The sequence below is a fragment of the Coenobita brevimanus genome, chromosome 94 (genome assembly GCF_032717465.1).
Source record: "Coenobita brevimanus isolate Jiangsu-jjx chromosome 94, ASM3271746v2, whole genome shotgun sequence".
Taxonomy (NCBI): Eukaryota; Metazoa; Arthropoda; class Malacostraca; order Decapoda; family Coenobitidae; genus Coenobita; species Coenobita brevimanus.
Window position 1 is genome coordinate 14005245 of NC_137047.1, and position 20931 is coordinate 14026175.

At 42.7% G+C, this 20931-nt stretch overlaps 1 protein-coding gene across 2 annotated transcripts in view; it reads right to left on the minus strand.

The window, feature by feature from the left end:
• The window catches only part of LOC145412961 (putative pyruvate dehydrogenase E1 component subunit alpha, mitochondrial), a 132010-nt gene that overhangs the window by 67476 nt on the left and 43603 nt on the right, over positions 1 to 20931 (minus strand). For both annotated transcript variants that reach the window (XM_080282784.1, XM_080282783.1), the window contains one exon: positions 3892 to 4101. In XM_080282784.1, coding sequence (XP_080138910.1) covers positions 3892 to 4101 — 210 coding nt within the window. The remainder of the gene's footprint in view (positions 1 to 3891; positions 4102 to 20931) is intronic.

The window sequence follows — 20931 nt, forward strand, 5'->3', positions numbered from 1 at the left end:
GGCTTTCCCACAGAGCTCTCAAAGAGTGTATGTTGTGTTGTTGGTGTAGGTGATTGTGTGGAATGCAGTCTTCCATAATGTGCTTAATAGTATGGGGTGCTGTGTTGCATCCTGGACAGGCATCAGCGACGGAGTCATCCAGCCTCTTCTAGTAGCTTAAGAGGGCTGGATGGTGACCACATCTCTGCCCGGCCAGGTGGACCCTGTCCTCATGGGGAAGATAGGATTCAGAAGGGTGGATGTCAGGAGGCCGTGCATGCAGCTGTGTGTTGTCTTTAAGTGACTGAAAGGAGCAGCGAGTGATCTGAGTGTGGATGTGCTTCTGGAAGCTGGTCTGGGGTGGGAGAAGGGGGAGAGATGACAGTATTTGTGTATGATATTGTGTGCAGGGTGTTGTTTTGATGTTCCTTGGTGTGGGTGGATGTGCCGCCACGTACTGTAGAGGATGTTGTGGGTTTGTGGAGGCTGCAGCAAGGAACTGGGTGCCTCTCATGTCTAGGTGATCCTTGACTTTGAGGACTTTGGTTTCTTGATGTAGGTGGTCTGTGGGTGTAGTAGCTGTGCAGCCTGTGATTATTTTTAGGGCCTTGTTCTGTATGGTCTGTAGAGTGTTGTAGTGTGTTTTGGTGAGGTTAGAAGCCCAGGCAGGGCTTGCATAATTCATCACTGAACGTATGTATTGTTTGTATACTGTGGTAGTGGTTTCTTTGTTGTGTCCGAATGATGTATGGGCAAGTGACCTCAAAGCATTGAGTCTTGGTGTTATTTTATTTTTAATGTTTGTGATGTGTTGTTTACATGACATTGATGTATTGTATGTTACACCATGGATTTTGGGTGTGTGTGTGTGTGTGGTAAGGGTGTGTTGTTTATGATGAGGTGTGGGATGTGACTGTGTTCTGCTGTCCAGTTTGTGAGAAGGGTCACTGTAGATTTGACTGGGGCTATTTTGAGCCTGTTTGTGGTGAACCATTCGGGTAGTGTGTTGAGGTAAGGTTGAATGATGTGTGCAGCTGTGTTTGCATTTTGGTGTGTACATGTAAGTGTTATATCATCTGCATAAGAAGCTACGTGTATCTGTGGTGTGTGGGGTGTGGGTATGTCATGCATGTATAGGTTAAAGAGTGTAGGGGACAAAACAGATCCTTGGGGGACGCCGTTTGTGAAGTTTCTGATGTTAGAAGACTGACCGGCAAATGTTACGTGTGCACATCTGCCTGCTAAGTAGTTTGCCAGCCATCTTTTTGTGTTATTGTGCATGTTTGTGTTGAGTATTTTGTTTGTGAGGTTGTGGCGGGGGATGGCATCAAAAGCTTTGCTAATGTTTAGTGTGATTAGGAGTGTTCTGTGTGGTGGCTGAATTTATGTCGTGGCGAGGGATGGCATCAAAAGCTTTGCTAATGTTTAGTGTGATTAGGAGTGTTCTGTGTGGTGGCTGAATTTATGTCATCGAAAACTCTCTGTGTAAGGTCTGTAAGAAGGGTGTTTGTGGCGTGTAGTGGCCTAAAGCCATGTTGTGACTGGGTTAGTGGAATGTGAGGTGTGACTAGTTGTAGTATTAGTCATTCAGTGACTTTAGAGGGGGTGCAGAGGAGTGTGATGGGGCGATGTGAGGAGGGTAATGTGGGGTCTTTGTTGGGTTTAGGGATGGTGATGATATTGCCATGCTTCCAGATGTTGGGTATTATGTTGTGTGGGTAGCTGTAGTTTGATATGTTGGTGAGTGCTTGTATGCCTTGTGGTCCTAGGTGTTTAAGGTGAATGTTGCTTATGTTGTCTGGTCCACAGGCAGATGAGTGCTTGAGGTTGTTAATGATGTGCTTCGTCTGGTTGTAAGTGAAAGGTGCATAGTCTGGGTCTGTGGGGAACTGTCTCTTACATCCGATGATACGTCGGTCTTCCGGATGGGGGGTTAGATGGCTGACTTGTGAAAAGTGATTGATGAGAGTGTTTGCTTGTTGTTTGTTTGAGGGTATGGTGTCTGTTGTTGTGATGGCAGCATGTGATTGTGTGGTGTTGCTGTTGGATAGCGTGATGCTGTTTAGTGTTTTGTAGAGTTTGCTGAAGTTTGTTTTGTGGTCAAGTGTTTGGAGGTAATTTTTCCAGTTTAGTGTTTGCTGTTCTGATATTTTATTGTTTATCTGAGTGTTGAGTTCTTGTATTTGTTGTACAATGTCTTGTGTATGGGGTGTTGGGGAGTGTCGGAGTGTGTCCCGTTGTTTGATGAGACCTTGAATTTCTGGTGTGAAGTTGGGGTTGTGTTTCTTTCTGTTGCCTCTTGGGATGTGTCTTTTGTCTGCATTTTGTATAATTGTATTGAAAGTGTGCACAGCGGTGTTGATGTTTGTGATGGGTGTACTGTTTAGTGTTTCGAGATGTTGTTCTGTTTCAGTTACAAAGGCCTCCCAGTTGGCTCTCTTATAATTAGTGTATGTGTGTCTGTGGCCAGCTGGGGTGATTCTGGTTTTGGTAATGATGATGATTGGGAGGTGATCCGAGCCTAGGGTTTTGACCACTCTCCATGATGTAGTGGGGGCGAGGTTTGGGGAGCAGAAGGTGATGTCTGGAGATGATGGGAGGAAGAGGGCTTGGTGTGGGATATGGGTATGTTGGTCTAGATTGTTTAGTATGAAAAGATGGTCTGTCTGGGATTGTAGTACCAGCCCTCTGTCTGTGTCAGGGTTGTTGACATGCCAGGCCAACGACTTGGCGTTGAAATCACCACCCAGGATGATGTTGGGTATGTCAGTGATGTGGTGTATCTGTGGTGAGTAATTGTGTGGTACTGTGGGCGACGATTGGGGGGGAATGTATGTGTTAGCGATTGTTATGTGTGATTTGTTACCAGTGCGTATTTTGATTGATTGTATTTCTGTTGTGGTGTCATGTGGGGGGAGAAGTGACTCTGTGTGTGCACTGGTATCTGCAAAGTTGATGGATTTGTGTACCATGGTGATGAGTCCACCGCCACCGCTGTCGGCCCGGTCTTGTCGAATGGTGGTGAAGTTATGAAATGTTGGTGTTTTCTGTGCTCTGTGTAGTTTTGTTTCTTGTAAGATGGCAATGTGTATGTTCTGTTGTTTGATGAATTGTGTGAGTTCTTGTTTTTTGGTGTTTATGCCATCTATGTTTAATTGAAGGATGTTTATGTTGTGTGTGCGATGTGTGTTGGCTGCTGCAGCACGGGGGGGAGGTGGTGTGGGTGGAGGGGAGGGGGTAGGAGGAGGTTGTGGTGGAGGTATGGGTTGAGGTTGATTAGGATGAGTTGGAATGGGAGGAGTTGGGGGACTGGATGGTGTGGGAAGGATCGGTGGGTTTGGCTGTGGAGGTGTGAAGGAAGTAGGAGTAGGATTGGAAGGGGGGTTGGTGGATGGGGGGAAGGAGCATAAGGAGCAGGTCCAGGTGTTTGTGTAATGTTTTTTTGGATGCAAGTGTTGTGCAGGTGTTATGGGTCCAGTTCTTGCAAGAGTTGCACTGAACTGAACCCTTTGTCTGTCGGCTCGACGTGATAGGTTTTGAGCACGTTGGACATATGTATTTGTTGGTGGGTCCTGGATTGCTCTTAATGTCCCCGGCTATTCTAGTGTTAATCTATTGTTACAGTTCTGCATCCAAGATGACAAGATGTTAGTTTTATGCCATGCTGGAATAAAAACAGCATAACAACACTTTTCACCCTTTTAATCGTCTACCACTAGGTATAATAAAGCAAAGTATTTCTCAGAAATCTCTCTCTCTCTCATATCCTTTTCCTGCATGTTAAGACCAGACCTCCTTGTGAGACTGTATGGTATGTATGGTCTGCACATCTATATCTGTGTGTAACACTCTCATCTTTTCCTTATATCTATCAATCTATCTAACTGTTGGTCTATTATTTACTACTCTCACCTTTTCCTTATACAAGTTACTGGCAGCACTCTCCATCCTCCTAATCATCTGCATCTGTGTATAAAACAACAAGGCATCATCCCTCGTACAAGTGGTCTGTGCAGCTGGACTCTCTTCAAGCCGGTGAAGCTTATAGGGTCGAGTTTCAAACGTTGCCTCAGTTGCCACACCAGCTTTGCGGACTCCAGTCATAAATGGGGCCAGTAGTTTCTGTGGATAGGAAGAATTTAGATTTAGTTTGATTTTTGTTGTAGCTAGCTAGATAAATGAAAACAGATGTATAAAAATAAAATGAAAACATTTACAATCCAAAACTGTTCATCACATATCCGAAAGTCTGCTTCTTATACAGCATGTGAATACAGTACGGAGTTGTTAAAGCTGATAGTTTGTTATATACGATGGTCCCCCAAAGTGGGATTTCATGCACATTTGAAAATAAATGAGTACAATAGTGTATTCTAGTACTACAAATGCAAACTATAAAGATTTTACCCTAACTTGGCCCATAATTTTGCTCTTTTGCAGTTTATTTTGCATTCTTGTCATGACACCTATTCACAGTTAATAGCTAACCTGTCAAGCTAGGGCACTGATCTCCTTCAAAATAAGCCCCTTTTGACTTAACAGAAGTAGCCCAGCGCTCTTTCCACTGCCTGAAATATTTTTTCAAAGTCAGTTTTCGGTATCGCCTGAAGGTGCTTCATCTTATTTGTCATGATCTCTTCTCTCGTCTTTAATCAGAAACCCTTCAGCAGAGTTTTGAGCTTGTGGGATAACCAATATTCACACAGCGCCATGTCTGGTGAGCAGAGAAACTGCCAGACTTGGTGGATGTTGTGGTTGGCCAAAAATTTCTGAATCTGATGAGAAGAATGGGCAGAAGCTTTGTCATGGTGCAGCTAACAACTTCCTATCCAAAAGTCTGGTCTCTTCCGCTGAAGTGTGTCACAAAGATGAGGGATAATGTCCAGGCAGTAATGTTTGTTAACAGTTTGACCTTCTGGTGCATATTCATGATGCAGACCTCCATGGCAGTCGAAAAAAACTGCCAACATGCAAGTGTACTTCACCTTGCTACGAACTTGTCATGCTGTTTTTGACTGAGGGGACCTTGCATGCTTTCACTGGGATGACTATGCTTTGGTTTCTGGGTCATACCCACACACCCAAGTCTCATTACCAATGATATCAGTTTTCAAAAAGTCTGGATCATGATTTGCAAACTTCAACATGTCTTAAGCAATATTCACTGAGAGAAGAGATGACGAATGCGATGAAACACCTGCAGGAGATACCGAAAACCAACTCTGAAAAATGTTTCAGGCAATGGAATGAGCTCTGGGCTACGTGTGTCAAGTCAGAAGGGGCCTACTTTGATGTGGATTAGTGTCCACTTCTACATGAGCCTTGGGAAGGAACTATACTGTTTTTACTCTAACTTGGTTCAGATTTTTGTCCTTATGTAGCTTACTTCACATAGCTCACTGGCAGAAGAAGACAGTACTACAGCTCTACATCCTTTCCATACAGTAAAACTTCTTCATGACCACCATCATATTCTATTGTTAATATATTGCTACAGCTCAGTATTTAAGATGGAGAGATAGCAATATTATGCCAAGTTAGCATACAAATACAGTACAGCAAGCTCACCCCGAACACGTTCTCGCCGAACGCGTTCGCAATTATACGCGATAAGTCCTGGGATACGTATAAGACAACATAAGATTAAAGAACCATTACGAAAACTATAAATTTACACAAGAGAGGCGGCCTTTGAAAGGCCAAATCCTTGAACAGCAGGGCAGCACCATGAGCGGTTTGTTTTGATCACGTGATCGTGTCCTGCTTTTCCACAGTACTGTACAGGTACCTGTATTTGTAAGTTAAATACTGTATTTACATTACTGTTCTAGTAAGTTTATGTGAAAGTTAAAGTACTATTAATAATGTTAAAGCAAGAAATAGTCTTATAACCAGTTTACATGATAGGAGTCGGAATATTGCCTTTTCTATTTGTTTGTTAAATACTTGCTGTACTGCTTTTCCACAATAAGTTAAATATTGACTGTTCTTGTATATACTTGTAAGTTAAAGCACTTAAATAAATTTAAAGCATTAAATAATGGCTTGTAACCAGTTAACCTGATTTATATGATTACCCATGATTGGCATCAAGTCAATTTGCTGTCACACAATTCCCCATCAGGACAATTCGCTCCTTGGATGAATCCCCGTCATTCTATAAGTATACTTATTATTAATTAATCAATACTTTTATAAATATCTATCTATCTATCTATCTATCTATAGCCCGACGCCCTAATCCCGCAAAGGGTGGCTGCAGACAAAACGCCTCCAAGTCACTCTGTCATCCACCATTTGACTACCCTCCCCCCAACTCACCCCCACCCCCTCATATACCTCTCAACTCCATCCCTCCACCTCATCCTCGGTCTACCCCTCCCTCTCCCTCCCTCCACCTCACCTACATACACCCTCTTAGTCAGTCTTTCATTCTCCATTCTCTCCACATGTCCAAACCACCTCAGTGTATTTCTCCTGATCTTCTCAACCACATCCACATCTACCCCACAACGTTCCTTCACTTCTTCATTCGTCAACCTGTCCCTCCACGTCACTCCACATGCTCCTCTCAAGTAACTCATTTCCACTGCTCTCACTCTTGACTTGTTCCCCTCTTGCAAGGTCCACGCCTCGCTTCCATACGTCAGGGTAGGGATCACAATACCATCATGCAGTGACTTCTTAACTTCTATACTCACCTCCCTATTTCTCATCACTGCTTTCAGTGTACCAACAACCTTCCTTCCCTGCTGTACCCTCTCACATACTTCATCCCCCAAAGTTCCATCCTTACTCATCACACTACCCAAGTACTTGAATGCACTCACATTCTCCATATCCTCACCATCCAACCTCACTGCACACTCTGTGACTTCATTCCTCTCAAACACCATAACTTTACTTTTGTTTACATTAACTTTCAGCTTCCTCCTCCTACACACTGTCCCAAATTCATTCACCAAACCTTGCAACTCCCATTCATCTTCACTCAACAATACTGTATCATCAGCAAACAGCAACACCGGAAGCTTCCAAATCTCACCCTCATTCATTAGGGCCAGCCCCACATCCACTGCCCTACCTTGCACCTCCTTTACAACCCCATCCATATATATATTAAACAGCCATGGAGACATCACACACCCCTGTTTCAGTCCCACACTGAGATCAAAGAACTCACTCTACTCACCATCCACTCGCGCTGTAGCCCTAGCTCCCTCGTACATACTCTTCACAGCACTCAACAATTTCCCCTCCACTCCATATATTCTTAATACCTTCCACATACCTTGCCTATCTATTCTGTCATAAGCTTTCTCCAAGTCCATGAAGGCAGCATACACTTTCCTTCCCTTCTCTAGATACTTCTCCACTAAATATCTCAGAACAAATATCTGGTCTACACACTCTTTTCCCTTCCTAAATCCCCCTTGTTCTTCTCCAACTAGCTCCTCTGTCCTATGCTTAACCTTATCAATGAGTATTCTACCATATATTTTACCAGTCACACTAAGAAGGCAAATACCCCTATGGTTACCACATATTTCTCTTTCCCCTTTTCCTTTGTACAGAGGAACAATTATACCTGATTTCCAGTCCTCTGGAACCCTTCCCTCTTCCCAAGCCAATCTACACAACTTCCATATCCACTCCACAACAATCTCACCCCCATACCTAAGCATTTCACCACACACTCCATCAATTCCTGGGGCTTTTCCCAGCTTAATCTTCTTCATCGCTTCCACTACTTCCACTCTACTGATCTCTTCCTCCCTCCTCTCATCTCTTCTTCTCCCAGCCATTTCCCAACCACTTATACTCACACTGATCTCACTCTCTACATTCAACAAATCCTCAAAGTGCTCCTTCCATCTCCTTAATTTCCCTCTCTTCTCCACCAACAATCTATTATTCCTATCTTTCACTCCCCTACTATTTCCCCTTTCACACTGCCTTACTTTCTTTACCTCCTTCCAAAACAATTTCTTACTCTCCCTCCATTTGACACTCAGATTCCTCCCAAACTCTTCATCCACTTTCTTCTTACTCTCCTTCACCAGTCTCTTAACCTCCCTTCTCCTGCTCACATATACCTCTCTCTTCTCTCTCTCATCTTCTCCCCTACCTCTACTCGCCAACCATTCACCATATGCTTTCTTCTTTTGTTCCACAGCTCGTTTCACCTCATCATTCCACCATGCTGTCTCTTGCACACCCTTGCATCTCCTCCTCACTCCACAAACCTCCTCACATGCTGCGCCTATCTCTTCCGTGAATATCTTACATAGGTCTTCCACCCCTTCCATCTGCTCTAGCTCATACCTTCCCAATCTTTCTTCCACTATGCTCTTATACTCTGTCATTTTCTCACTATCTTGCAATTTCTCCACTCTTCTCACAGGAGCTGCTTCCTCCTGTCTTCCCCTTCGTCTCCTCAACCACTTTCTTTGCAGCTCTACCTTGGCCATCACTAAGTGATGGTCCAAGACTCCATTCCCCCACCCTCTCCACACTCTTGCATCCAACACTTGTCTTCTCATTCGCTCATCCACACACACGTAGTCTATCATTGCCTTTCGTTCAACAAGTTCACCATCCATCCTCCTCATTACTCTCCATGTATACCAGTGGATCATCTTATTATTAATTAATACTTTATTAACAACTATTTCAGTGGGATCCATCTGAGTCTATGTTTAACTGCATAGGCTATGGATATTACAGTACTTATTAGCTGCACCTTCAGTCACTAATTAAATTGTTTCTTCCTCGATGTAGTCGCCTTTGAATTATATTTTAGCGTCACCCATAGCTGTCTTCATTAATGACGGCGAATTGTCTTGTTATTGTTGTAACGGTCCCAAAACCAATCGGTATCGGAATGTTGCCTTGTGTTTATGTATTTGTGCGTTAAGTTTTGCTGTGAAGTACTGTATTTGTAAGTTATAACATTAAATAAATCTTCTAACCACTTAAAGTGCTTCATAATGATTACCAATGGCAGATAACAGCAAAACACCACATTTACGGGGTCTAGAGAGCAAAATAAGGAGTAGTTAAAACTTACGTGGTTTCGCACCGAACGTGCCACGTTAGGAATGAAACCCACGCGTTAGGGGCGAGCTTGCTATACAAGTGGAAATAAATGTAATCACTCTCCTTATAATTAACATCATGTTGATTATTTTCACGCTATGTAGGCTAGCAGATTAATCAGAGACAGCAGACAATCCACCATTTCCATCCTGTGTATCCTCATACATGTGAAAAATCCGTTTGGTAATGCATTATTCTGATTCATTACCAAACGAATTTTTCATTACCAAATTGGTCCACATTTGGTAATGAAAAAAAACAAATGGCAACCCTGACAGGGGAGGGGGGAGGGGCGAGGAAGGAAGGGGTGAAGGAGCTGTGGTGTAAACAGCTGTTCAGTGCTGTGCGGCAATTTCAAATTGTGGGTGGGAAAAAACTTTGATTTTTGGAGGGATTTTTTTCTTTTTTTTTGGCCATTTTTGGGTTCCAAAGGTCCAGGCCCACAATGTCCGGTAAGTGGGGTGTCTGGAAAGTGAGTGTCCGGATAGTACAGAGATTACTGTATGCTCATTTCACCTGACTTTACCCAGTGTTTGATCCTTTTGTAGCATATTTCATGAAACTCTGTGGCAGAAAATAACAACAGCTCTATGTTCTTGCCAAACCATTTCTTCATGACTAGTATCATATTCTAGTGTTAATCTATTCTTACAACTCAGCATTCAAGATGGAAAGACGGTAATTTTAGGCCAAGCTGAAGTTAGTAATGTATAATTCTCCCAACATCCTTTCCATAGCACTTCTTTGTGACTAGCACCATACTCTAGTGTCAATCTATTGCTATAGCTCAGTATTCAAGGTGGAGAGATGACAATTTTAGGCCAAATAAAGTAAAATGAACACAATACTATGCCCTTTCTATTCTGACTTAGCCTAAAACTGCCATCTCTCCATCTTGAAAGCTGAGTTGTATCAACACATTAACGTTAGATTATGAAGCTAGCCATGAAGAAGTGCTTATTCCAGAACACAGAGCCCTAGTATTACCTTTTACTGATATTTAGTTACATGAAGTTACAGATGGAAAAAAATCTGGGCCAAGTTAACATAAAAGATAATAATGGTACAAACATACATGCAGTTATTATTACTATACTCTTTTCACCTTAAATTGTCCCAGATTTTTTGTCCGTTTGCAGCTAATTTCACGTAGCCCAGTGGCAAAATATGACAATACCATGACTCTACAATCTTTTCATGGCACTTCTTCATAACCAGCACCATATTCCACTGTTAATCTATTGCCAAAACTGCATTCAAGGGGAGGTGGCAGTTTTAGTCCAAGTTAAAGTAAAAGGTGTCTAGTCATGACTACACTTTAAAATACATCTAGCAGTAGCATAGTCATTTTTTTTTTTTTCTGATGGGACTGGGCTAATCCCACAACTCAAATGCTATCATTAGAAGCTATAAATGAGTCTCCTTGGTTACTAGTCAAATTTACCCTTGAGTTTGACTACACTTGGCCATAGAGGAAGCTGAAAGGAGTTGGATGTCTTTGCCAGATGAAAACAAATGCATTATAGTAACAGTCTTGTACTTCCAACCCCAGGCTCATCTGAAATGTCAACTCAGTGGACTGAAGGCTGATGCTGCCCTTCTCCTACTGTCCACCATCCTCCTTTTGGGGGATAGTGATGGATGATGTCTGTATAATGAAGAGTGGACATGTCTAGTTATATCAGTGTCACCACATGAAAGCATCCTTACCCAGCACCCACAAACAATGATAAATGAGGAGTTCCACGGAGTAATTCCCAATGAGCAAAATTCGATAAACCGAAAAAAGTGAAGACAGGCAATTTTTTTTTTTTCTTTTTTTTACCCATGGCATCTTCAGAGTTCCTCTACCGAGAGGCAGAGTTGGCCACTTTAAACCGATGGCTTAAACCATGGTTTAAACCAAGCAAAAAACATTTTTTTAACCACTCCATTTCTTGTTGGTTTGTATATATTTTTTGTTGTTTTTTATCAATTACAGTACTTGTGGGTTTTAATTATGTGCAGGCATATTCCTAATACCAGGATTAAAAATAGTGTAGGTGAACTGAAAATTTTAATCAACCCTTCAGTGGCCGCCGGCGTCGGACAATGTTTTTCCATGGCATAGCTGCCGGTGTCGATGCAGCAAAACTTGAGAAAACTGAAAAAATTTTTGGGATGGGAATGGAGGTCTGGGAGATGTTGACACAGACCTACTCTAGAGCCTAAACTACTCAGTCAGTCAGTGAAGCTCGTGAATCAGTCATGAGTGGATTTCGGTCTCTTGCTCCCCTCAAGTGTTAATGTAAGTAGGAATAAGAAAGCAAGAAAGCCAAGAAAAGAAAGTGCTGCACCCATTATCTTACTCTTTCCTATTTAAAAAAAAAAAAAAAAAAAAAAAAAAAAATATCCATAAGGGAATAAACATTATGAACAAAAAAGAGGGAAGACATTCATAATTATATTTTCACTGACAAGTACAGTATATAATACAGTATACAGTGCGTCCTCAATAAAGGAAAGGAATAGGGACCAATAAAAAACTTTTGTAATTCGAAACTTCGTACATCAGAACAATTTTCCCAATTGAAATGTACATAGAAATGGGACGAGTCCCAGGATCCCCTCGGACCTCCCACCTAAACTTTACCCTTCCTATTTTGAAGTAAGTAATACCTGTAGATGTAGAGAACGAGGTGGCCATTTTCTTGTACATCTCCTTTTTCTTGGTCACAGTCCCAATGGTGGAAGCTGCAAGGCTTAAACCACACCCAATCTCCAAGACTCCCTGCCCCTCCTAGTGGTGTCTTGTGAGTTCCAACTTCCTCTCCAGAGTTATAGTACAGTGCTGCTGCTTCTTTGCAGCAGGCTCTCCAATGCTGGAGATGATGCAGGGCGCTTGTGAGGCATGTCTAAACAGTTCGAAAAGGTGTAGAGCTGCGAAAATATCCATGTACAATGAAGCTGGAAGGAGTGACATGGACTCGGTCCCAGGATAATTCGCTGTGGTCATTTCGCCATCAAATCATGGATGGTTCCCCATCATGACAATCTGCACCCAAGAGAATTCCCCTTCATTCTATAAATATACTGTACTTAATGTTAATTGATTAATACTATAATAACTAATTTCATGGGGAACTATCAAGGTCTATGTTTATTCAACAGCTTAAGCTTTGGATATTATTTATAATTCACACTTGTAGTCAATAATTAACTTGCTTCTGCCCCGCTGTAGTAGACTTTGAATTATAATCTGGCATCTCCCATAGCTGTCTTTGGTAATTTTAATTGTACAGTACCCTCGTGTCCAACACGGTAATATTGTCATGCACGGGTCCTGTGCTGGACCAAAAACATGTTGGACAAACAACAGAGCTCATGGGGAAAAATGAATTATGTCCACGACCCTAGGAAAAGTCATCCTAAATACATAAATACTGAGGTACCGCTCCATTATGATGATTGCTGGCTTGGTAGGCCTGCACCTGGAGTCAAGTGGCCTGCCTCTGTAAGCCTTCACTGCCGCCAGGATCTTGTATTGGTTTTTCATTATGGTCCTCACACTGGCTTCATTCACGTCGTAGGCCTTGGAGATGTCCACATTCCTCTCCCCTTTCTTCTTCCTCTCGATGATTTCTAGCTTGGTGGCCTGAGGGAGGTGCTGCCGCTTCTTGGGGTTCTCAGAAGGCTTCCTAGGCATCGTGAGCAGGGTAAAATGCAGTAGGAAGGGCAGAAAGTGCAGCGAGAAAAAAGCACTGTCCAATGCGAATTATGCAACTGAGTGGCGCTGTGGTGGGAGAAATTTAAACAAAACCACGTGTGAGCAGAAGCGTTTTTAATTGGGCGACATCACGATCACGTCATGACAGCGGGCGGGGGAGGCTACTTGATCGGAATTTTGATTGGCTGTCAGCATCACGGGAACGTCCAGTATGACCGTGTTGGACCGGGGGTGATCGAGCTAGAGGCAAACTCTGCGGAATTCACCCACTTTTCAGAGCTCTGTCCGTGTTATGCTAATGCACCAGTGTTACAGTAATTAAATCGCATGAAATCATACTAATTTTTTGCTCTCCATGCTGGACACGAATCATGCTGGACAAACGCGTGTTGGACGCGAGGGTACTGTTATTTTTGGATGCAGCAGGTGAGATTGATTGATTAGCCAAGAATGTAGACGTAATATGAAGATTATTTGTATAATTTTAGAGTATGTCAGTTGTTCACTTGAGGTTATCAGACATTTATATAAATGCCAATGTCTCATATGCAGCCTTTGGTTAAACGATGAAATGAAACATCATGTCACCTGATTCACATTTCAATATATTTATATTTTTTCCCATTAATACCAACTATTTGATGCCATATTTTACATTATTATAAAAAGAATAAACCACCATCACCTTTATAACTCTTATAACTCAAAAACTAGTATACTTGCTAAGTAAACTGATATGTAAATAAATGACGGGGAATTGTCCTGACAGCGATTTGTCTTGTTAATGTTGTGACAGTGAACTGACATGACACCTAATTGTCCTGAAACCATGGACTCAACTGAGAAGCACGTGAAAAATTGTTTACCAGAGAGGGGTTACTTCATTTCCTCGCCGCAAGTGAGCGCCCATTCTGAATTTTTTGTATTTCGTTTTGTATCGCTTTTCGCAACATCGAGACAGATACTTTCGCAATGTGGAATTTGTCCTATATTCATCGCTTTCGTAACATCGAAAATTCATACTTCGGATTTTCGTTTATCAAGGACTCACTGTACTAAGTACTGAATTTGTTCATTTTTCATATTTCTTGCTTTGCACAAACATTTCAGCAACATATGAGGTGTTCTCGTGGTGAATATATGGATGTAAAACCCGTCCGATCAGCGAAGTTAAGCAACGTTGGGTCTGGTTAGTACTTGGATGGGTGACCGCCTGGGAACACCAGATGCTGTTGGCATAACGTTCTCCCTACGTGTCAAGTGGGGTTGGTGGAGGATTAGTGCCCCTCCCTGTAAAACAATTAACTCTGAGCCCTTGGCCACCCCGTTTGGGATACGTGGCGTCTGGCAATGGATGGATGGAAAACCTTCCCTTCCCTTCACACAAATTTCCTCGTTTGAGATGCAAATCTCGGCTCGTATCGATCTTGGTCAAGATGGTTTGGCCTAAACACACACAGCAGACTAAAATTAGCATCTTTATTCTCTCTTTCCACATGAATCAGACCATCTGTAGTAAGAAAAAAAAAAATATCCAGATAGGAATAAATATTACAAACACAAAAATGAAGGAAAACATTCATATTTATGATGTTTTTATTTATAAGTACATATATTATTTAATGAGTGTTCATTTTACATATTTCTTGCTTTGCACAGACATTTCAGCAACATATGAGGTGTTCTTGTGGTGAATATATGGATGTACAACCATTCCTTCCCTTCACACTCATTCCCTCATCGAGGTGCTAATTGTGAGTCGTATAGAATTACAGATGCTGCAGTTCAGCCTGTTCGCAGAAAGGACGACCATTATCTGGTTAGAGTCTAAAAATATCATCTCTCGCCTCTCTTTGCGCACAAACTATGGTAAGTCCTCGTATTTGGAAGCATTTTACTTCAACGCCTCATTTTTCGCACAAGAAAAAAGTTTCTGAGTTTGTCTCACAATTTGCAAATTTCCCAACAATTCAATGCTCCCTGCTGGCAGACGCCAACGCATACTGATGCTCATTAGTTGGTGGCCATCTTGTGACCACCCTGTCCACCATAACCGACATGACAACCATCTTCGATGTATACACCATGAGTATGCCTGAAGTTACCAACATCCTATCGACCTTGAGTGATACTAAGTCTCAAGTGATGGTCGTCTGCAACAGAAACATAAAGGAGTAGAGACAAGCCCGGATCACACGATATTTTCATGACAGACTGAATGTGGCTGCTATTTTGCAAGACTTGGATGTGCCAGCAGGGGTGGATGAAGAAGTGGGCAGAAAGGAAGTGGAGGTGCTGGAGCCTGAGTTCAACTTCGAGGGCTTCGGCCTAGATGATGGGGCTTCCCCAGAGAGGCCCATGTCATCTAGCAACTAGCCCATCTACCCTCAACACACCTTCACCTGCCACTCAAGCCAGTCTTCATTTTATTTCTGGTAAAGATTTTTGGTGTTGCAGCTCTTTATAACAGCTTTAATGTCTTTTCAGGTACTAATGTTTTAGCACTAGTAAACCCTCTTCATTTAATTTTGGGTAGGGCCTGTTTGGTGTTATAGTACTTTCTGATAGGGCAGATACATGTCCCACTGGAATGCTCCTCTATTTTTCCCACTGATTCTTAACTTCACAATTCGACGTTTTGCATTTCGCGTAGTTTTGGTGGAACGTCCAAACCGCGAAAAACGAGGATTTACTGTATATCACCCAGACCACAGAAATAATTTGATACTTTCATCATCATCATCTAATCCTGTGTTGCCCCATGAGAAGCCCAGGAGCCCAGGGCTAGGCAAGTTGGTCCTAACATTTAAGATAAGAGTGACCAGCTTCACTCATCCTTGAGTGGCATTACATGAGCAATAAACCCCAACCACCCCTTGGATAGAAACCTGCACAGGCTCAATTCAATCGGGGCGCCATAATTGTCCACTAAACCATCAGGCACCATAATCTGGTCATATGGTTACCACCCAGCACAGTAAATAGTTTTCTGGTGAACAGGAAACCATTTGGCTTGTAACTCACTGTACAGTCACTCATAGGCAGAAGAGGTAAGAATGAGGGAATGACAGAAGAGAGATTGTAAAGTCACCCACAGGCAGATGGAAGAGGAAAAAATGAAGGAAGACAGATGAGGAAGGAAGGAAGGAAGAGAGGAAAGGGCAGTCACCCAAGGGCAGCACTACATCGAGTGAGTGGACACCTGCAAAAAAAAAAAAAAAAAAAAAAAAAAGTAATAATTATGTTTTTACGAAACCTACCATATTACATAATGATTTTGGTCGTATGCACATCGTTTCAAACAATTTCAGCACCAATGAACTCATCCACCCATTTAGTGAAGCAATACAGTACATAAATTTAGGGTAGCTCTGTACTGAGTGGCAAGCCAAATAATTTCCTGTAAAAGGAAACCATTTACAACGCTGGGTGCTAACCTTATAACTAACCAACACATGTTCCCTACATGACAGCAAGTGGGTTTGCAGAGGGTCAGTGTCCCCCTCCGGAAAACAACTAACTTAAAACAGGAACAAGAAGCCTCGGACCAGGACTGACCAAAAGGTGACAACTAAGGACCGAACAAAGGACATGGTACGGATTGTGACATGAAACGTAAGGGGTGTGAATGATGACATGAAAGAGAGACTGTCCAGCTGCCTGAGGATGCAAAAGTGGGTGCATGTGGAATAACTGAGAAAAAATGAAGAGGTGAGACTGTGAGAGAATGGGAGTGTAGATGGAGTACATGCGCAGGAGTAGGTGAGAATGAGAGGGCAAAAGGAGTTTGTATTGTTGTGTGCAAGAGATGGAAGGAGAATATAAGAGAGTATGGATCAATCGGCTCAAAGATTGTGTGGGTAAGCCAGAAAGTTAGACTACATATGTGAGCGATTGTGTGTGTGTATGTGTCAACGGAAGATCGTGCAAGTAGAGTGAAAGAAGAGTTCAGGACGAATGTGGAAGCATGCATGGAAAAGTTTGAAAGGAATGAGAGAGTTTTCGATTGGAGATATGAATGGAAAAGTAGGGAATGTGAAGGTGGATGGAGTAATTGGTGGGTGGGGTGTGCCTTCAGAAGTGGATGAGAATGGCAGTGCTCTAGTGGACGTTTGTACAGGAAAGGGGTTGGTGATAGCCAATACCCTCTTTAGACACAAAATGATCCACAGGTATATGTGGCAAGTGATAAGAAGGGAGGGTGGTGAGTGAATGAATGGAAGGCAATGATTGATTATGTGTGTGTGGATGATAGAATGAGGTGTGTAATGGACGCAAGAGCAGACAGAGGTTGGGGGGGTGCACTTTCTGACCACCACTTGGTGGTGGTAAAAGTCTGAAATAAAATGGAGTAGGTGGAGAAGGGAAGGACAAGAGGAAGTAGTCCATACAAGGAGGGTAGAAAGGTTGCAAGAGGGTGGAAAATGGCAGAGTATAAGAGAGAAGTGGCGAAGCAACTGGGTCAATATGATTTGGAGCAGATGGGGGACATGGAAGGTGTGTGCAAGATATTAGCAGAAGAAATCTGGGCAGCATGTGGGGTGGTGTGTTCGGTGAAGAGAAGACGAAAGGGAGTGCATGGAACAGCATGATGGAACGAAGAGATGAGATAGGTTGTGGTACAAAAGAAGAATGCATATAGTGAGTGGATGAGAAACAGGGGCGTGGAGGAAGTTAAAGACAGAGGAAAGAGTTATATATACTGAAGAAGACAGAGGTGAAAAGATTAGTAAGAGAGAGTAAGAAGAGAGTGGATGAGGATTTTGGAAGGAATCTGAGTGCAAAAAAGAGAGAATGTAAGAATGTTCTGGAAAGAGGTAAAGACAGTTAGACAGGGTGATAATGAAGTTAGTTGGGGAGTGAAAGATAAAAATGGTAGATTGCTAGTGGAGAAGGGAGAAAAAGTGAGCACACGGAGAGAACACTTTAAGGAATCGTTGAACATAAAGAACGAAAGTAATGCAAGTATATGTGGCTGGGGAATGGCTGGGAGAAGGAAGGAGGTCAACACCAAACTACATGCACAGTACACACTACACTTCCTTTTCCAAAATTTAAAAAAAAGTCATGACAGCACTACACGTGACCTCAGAGTCCCGGAGGGGGGGACCATAAATGCCACCACCTTCCGCCCCTCTCCCGGTGACAACTCGAGCTGCCTGGAACCACTGTCTGACTCTCTTCTTCTTCATTTCTGCAACATTCGCGGCCTTTCCTCTAACTTTCGCTCTGTTGAGCACCACCTCTCCTTCTCTAATCCTCACCTTCTTTTTCTAACTGAGACTCAGCTGTCTGAGGCAACTGACAGCAAACCCTTTTCTGTATCCTCCTACTTTCTCTATACTCATTTCAAAGCCAAAGGTGGATGTTGCATATATGTACACAACGACTTATCTTGTTCTCGTGTTCCTGAACTTGATTCTTTTGAATTCTCTACACTCTGGCTTCGGTTTTCCTGTCATTCTCTAAATATATCTGCGCTGTTTACTTATCTCCTAATTATACTGACTATCAAAAATTCTTTGACTATCTTACTTCTAAGATGGAACACATTCTATCCATTTCTTCCTTCTCTGAAATCTCCATTCTAGGAAATTTCAACGTTCACCACCACCTTTGGCCCTCCTCTCCTTTCACTGATCCATCTGGTGAACTAGCCTACACCTTTCCTATCATTAATGACCTAGAGCAGCTTGTACAGCACCCTACCCGTATCCCTGACCGCCTTGGAGAGAGCTCCAACATACTTGACCTCTTCTTTACTACTAATCCTTCTGCTTACACTGTTAATCTTTTCTCTCCGTTGGGCTACTCCGATCACAACCTAATCACCTTAACCTGTCCTATCACTTCGGTACGGCCTGTGGACCCTCCAAAGAAACGATGTCTGTGGCACTTTGGAGCTGCGGATTGGGAGGCCCTCATGCAGTACTTCTTTGATTTTCCATGGAATGATTATTGTTTCCATGGCCAGGAGCCATCTGGGTGTGCCTTGCGCATTACGGAGGTTATTCTTTCGGGCATGGAAGCATACATTCCTTTCTCATATCCTCTGACTAATGCAAGAAAGCCTTGGTTTAATCACGCTTGTTCTTATGCTGTCCGCAACAAGGAGAGGGCCTATAAAAGGTACCAGAGCCAACCCACCCGACTCACATCTTTTATACGTTTCTGCCCGGAATCGTGCTAAGTCTGTTCTTCGCTCTGCTAAAAATAATTTCATCCACACTAAATGCTCTCAACTCTCTAACTCGAATTCTTCCTGCTCCTTCTGCAACCTTGCCAAAAACCTTTCTAACAACTTTACCTCATCATCCTTCCCTCCTCTTGTCTATTCTGATGGCTCTGTAGCTATTTCTTCTACTGATAAAGCAGACCTCTTCGCTCAGACTTTCTCCTCCAATTCCACCTCAGACGATTCCAGTGCTGTTCCTCCATCACTTCCCCCCTCTGACTTCCTCATGGCTGACATTAAATTTCCTTCAGCTGATGTATTTTTTGCCATCACTGGCCTCAATACCAAGGCATATGGGCCTGATGGAGTCCCTCCCGTTGTTCTCAAAAACTGTGCTTCTGTGCTTACACCCTGCCTAGGCAAACTCTTTCGCCTTTGTCTATCAACTTATACCTTTCCTTCTTGCTGGAAGTTTGCTCTCATTCAGCCAGTCCCAAAGAAGGGTGACCATTCCCAACCCTCTAACTATCGTCCAACTGCTTTAACATCCTGTATCTCAAAAGTTTTTGAGTCAATTCTTAATAGAAAAATTTTAAAGCATCTTTCCTATCACAACCTTCTTTCTGATCGTCAGTATGGGTTCCATCAGGGACGCTCCACTGGCGATCTTCTCACCTACGTTTCAGATTCCTGGTCATCCTCTTTTCGGGACTTTGGCGAAAGCTTTGCCATTGCACTTGACATCTCAAAGGCTTTTGATCAAGTCTGGCATAAATCTTTAATTTCCAAACTGCCCTCTTACGGTTTCTATCCTTCTATCTGTGCCTTCATCTCTAGCTTCCTTTCTGGTCGTTCTATAGCCGCTGTTGCAGACAGCCATCGTTCTTCTCCTAGATCTATCAACAGAGGTGTTCCTCAGGGCTCTATCACCAACTCTCTTCCTTTTATTCATCAATGACCTAAGCTGTACATCTAACCCTATCCACTCATATGCTGATGACTCCACCCTTCACCTATCCATTTGGTTCCAGCAATGTCCATCTCAGCAGTTACTTCAACAAACAAGGGATGAGGCTATGGCACACCTAATGTCTGACTTGGCACGTATCTCTGACTGGGGTAAAAATAATCTGGTTGTTTTTAATGCATCTAAGACTCAGTTTTTACACATATCAACCCAACAAAATATTCCACAGGTATACCCACTAATGTTTAATAATATTCAGCTTAATCCTGCATCATCCTTGAACATGCTTGGGGTTTCATTTACTCGGGACATATCTTGGAAAGATCACATTACAAAGATCATATTACATCTCTTGTAAAATCTGCTTCCAAGAGATTAGGTGTGCTAAGCCGCCTCCGTTCCTTCTTTACCCCTGCACAATTGTTGACTCTATACAGGGGTTTTATCCGCCCCTGTGTGGAGTACAACTCAGGCTCCCCACATACAGCTCTTTTCAATAGGGTGGAGTCAAAGACTTTTCGTCTCATTGACTCTCCTCCTCTTACTGACTCCCTTTAACCTGTCTCCTCATCACACTGTTGCATCTTTATCTCTTTTCTATCGCTACTTCAATGGTCACTGCTCCACTGAACTGTCTGCATGCATTCCTCCACCTCTATGACGGGAGCGTAGCACCCATCTAGCAGCAAACTCTCATCCCTTTTGTGTCCAACTCTCTAATGCAAGAGTTAACCGTTACTCCCAGTCTTTCATTTATCCAACAGGTCAACTCTGGAACTGTCTCCCTTTGTCTGTATTTCCTGCTTCCTACAATCTCCAGTCTTTCAAACACAGTGTGTCCAGGCATCTCAAAATGATCAGTTCTTTAATTTGGCTCTCTCTTGTATTTTGTTTTTCTCTTGGAAGGAACAATAACTGCGGGCTCGCGGCCTTTGGTTCCTTCTTCCTCGCAGGAAAAAAAAAAAAAAAAAAAAAGAGAGAGACAGAGAGAAAGAGGAAGGAATC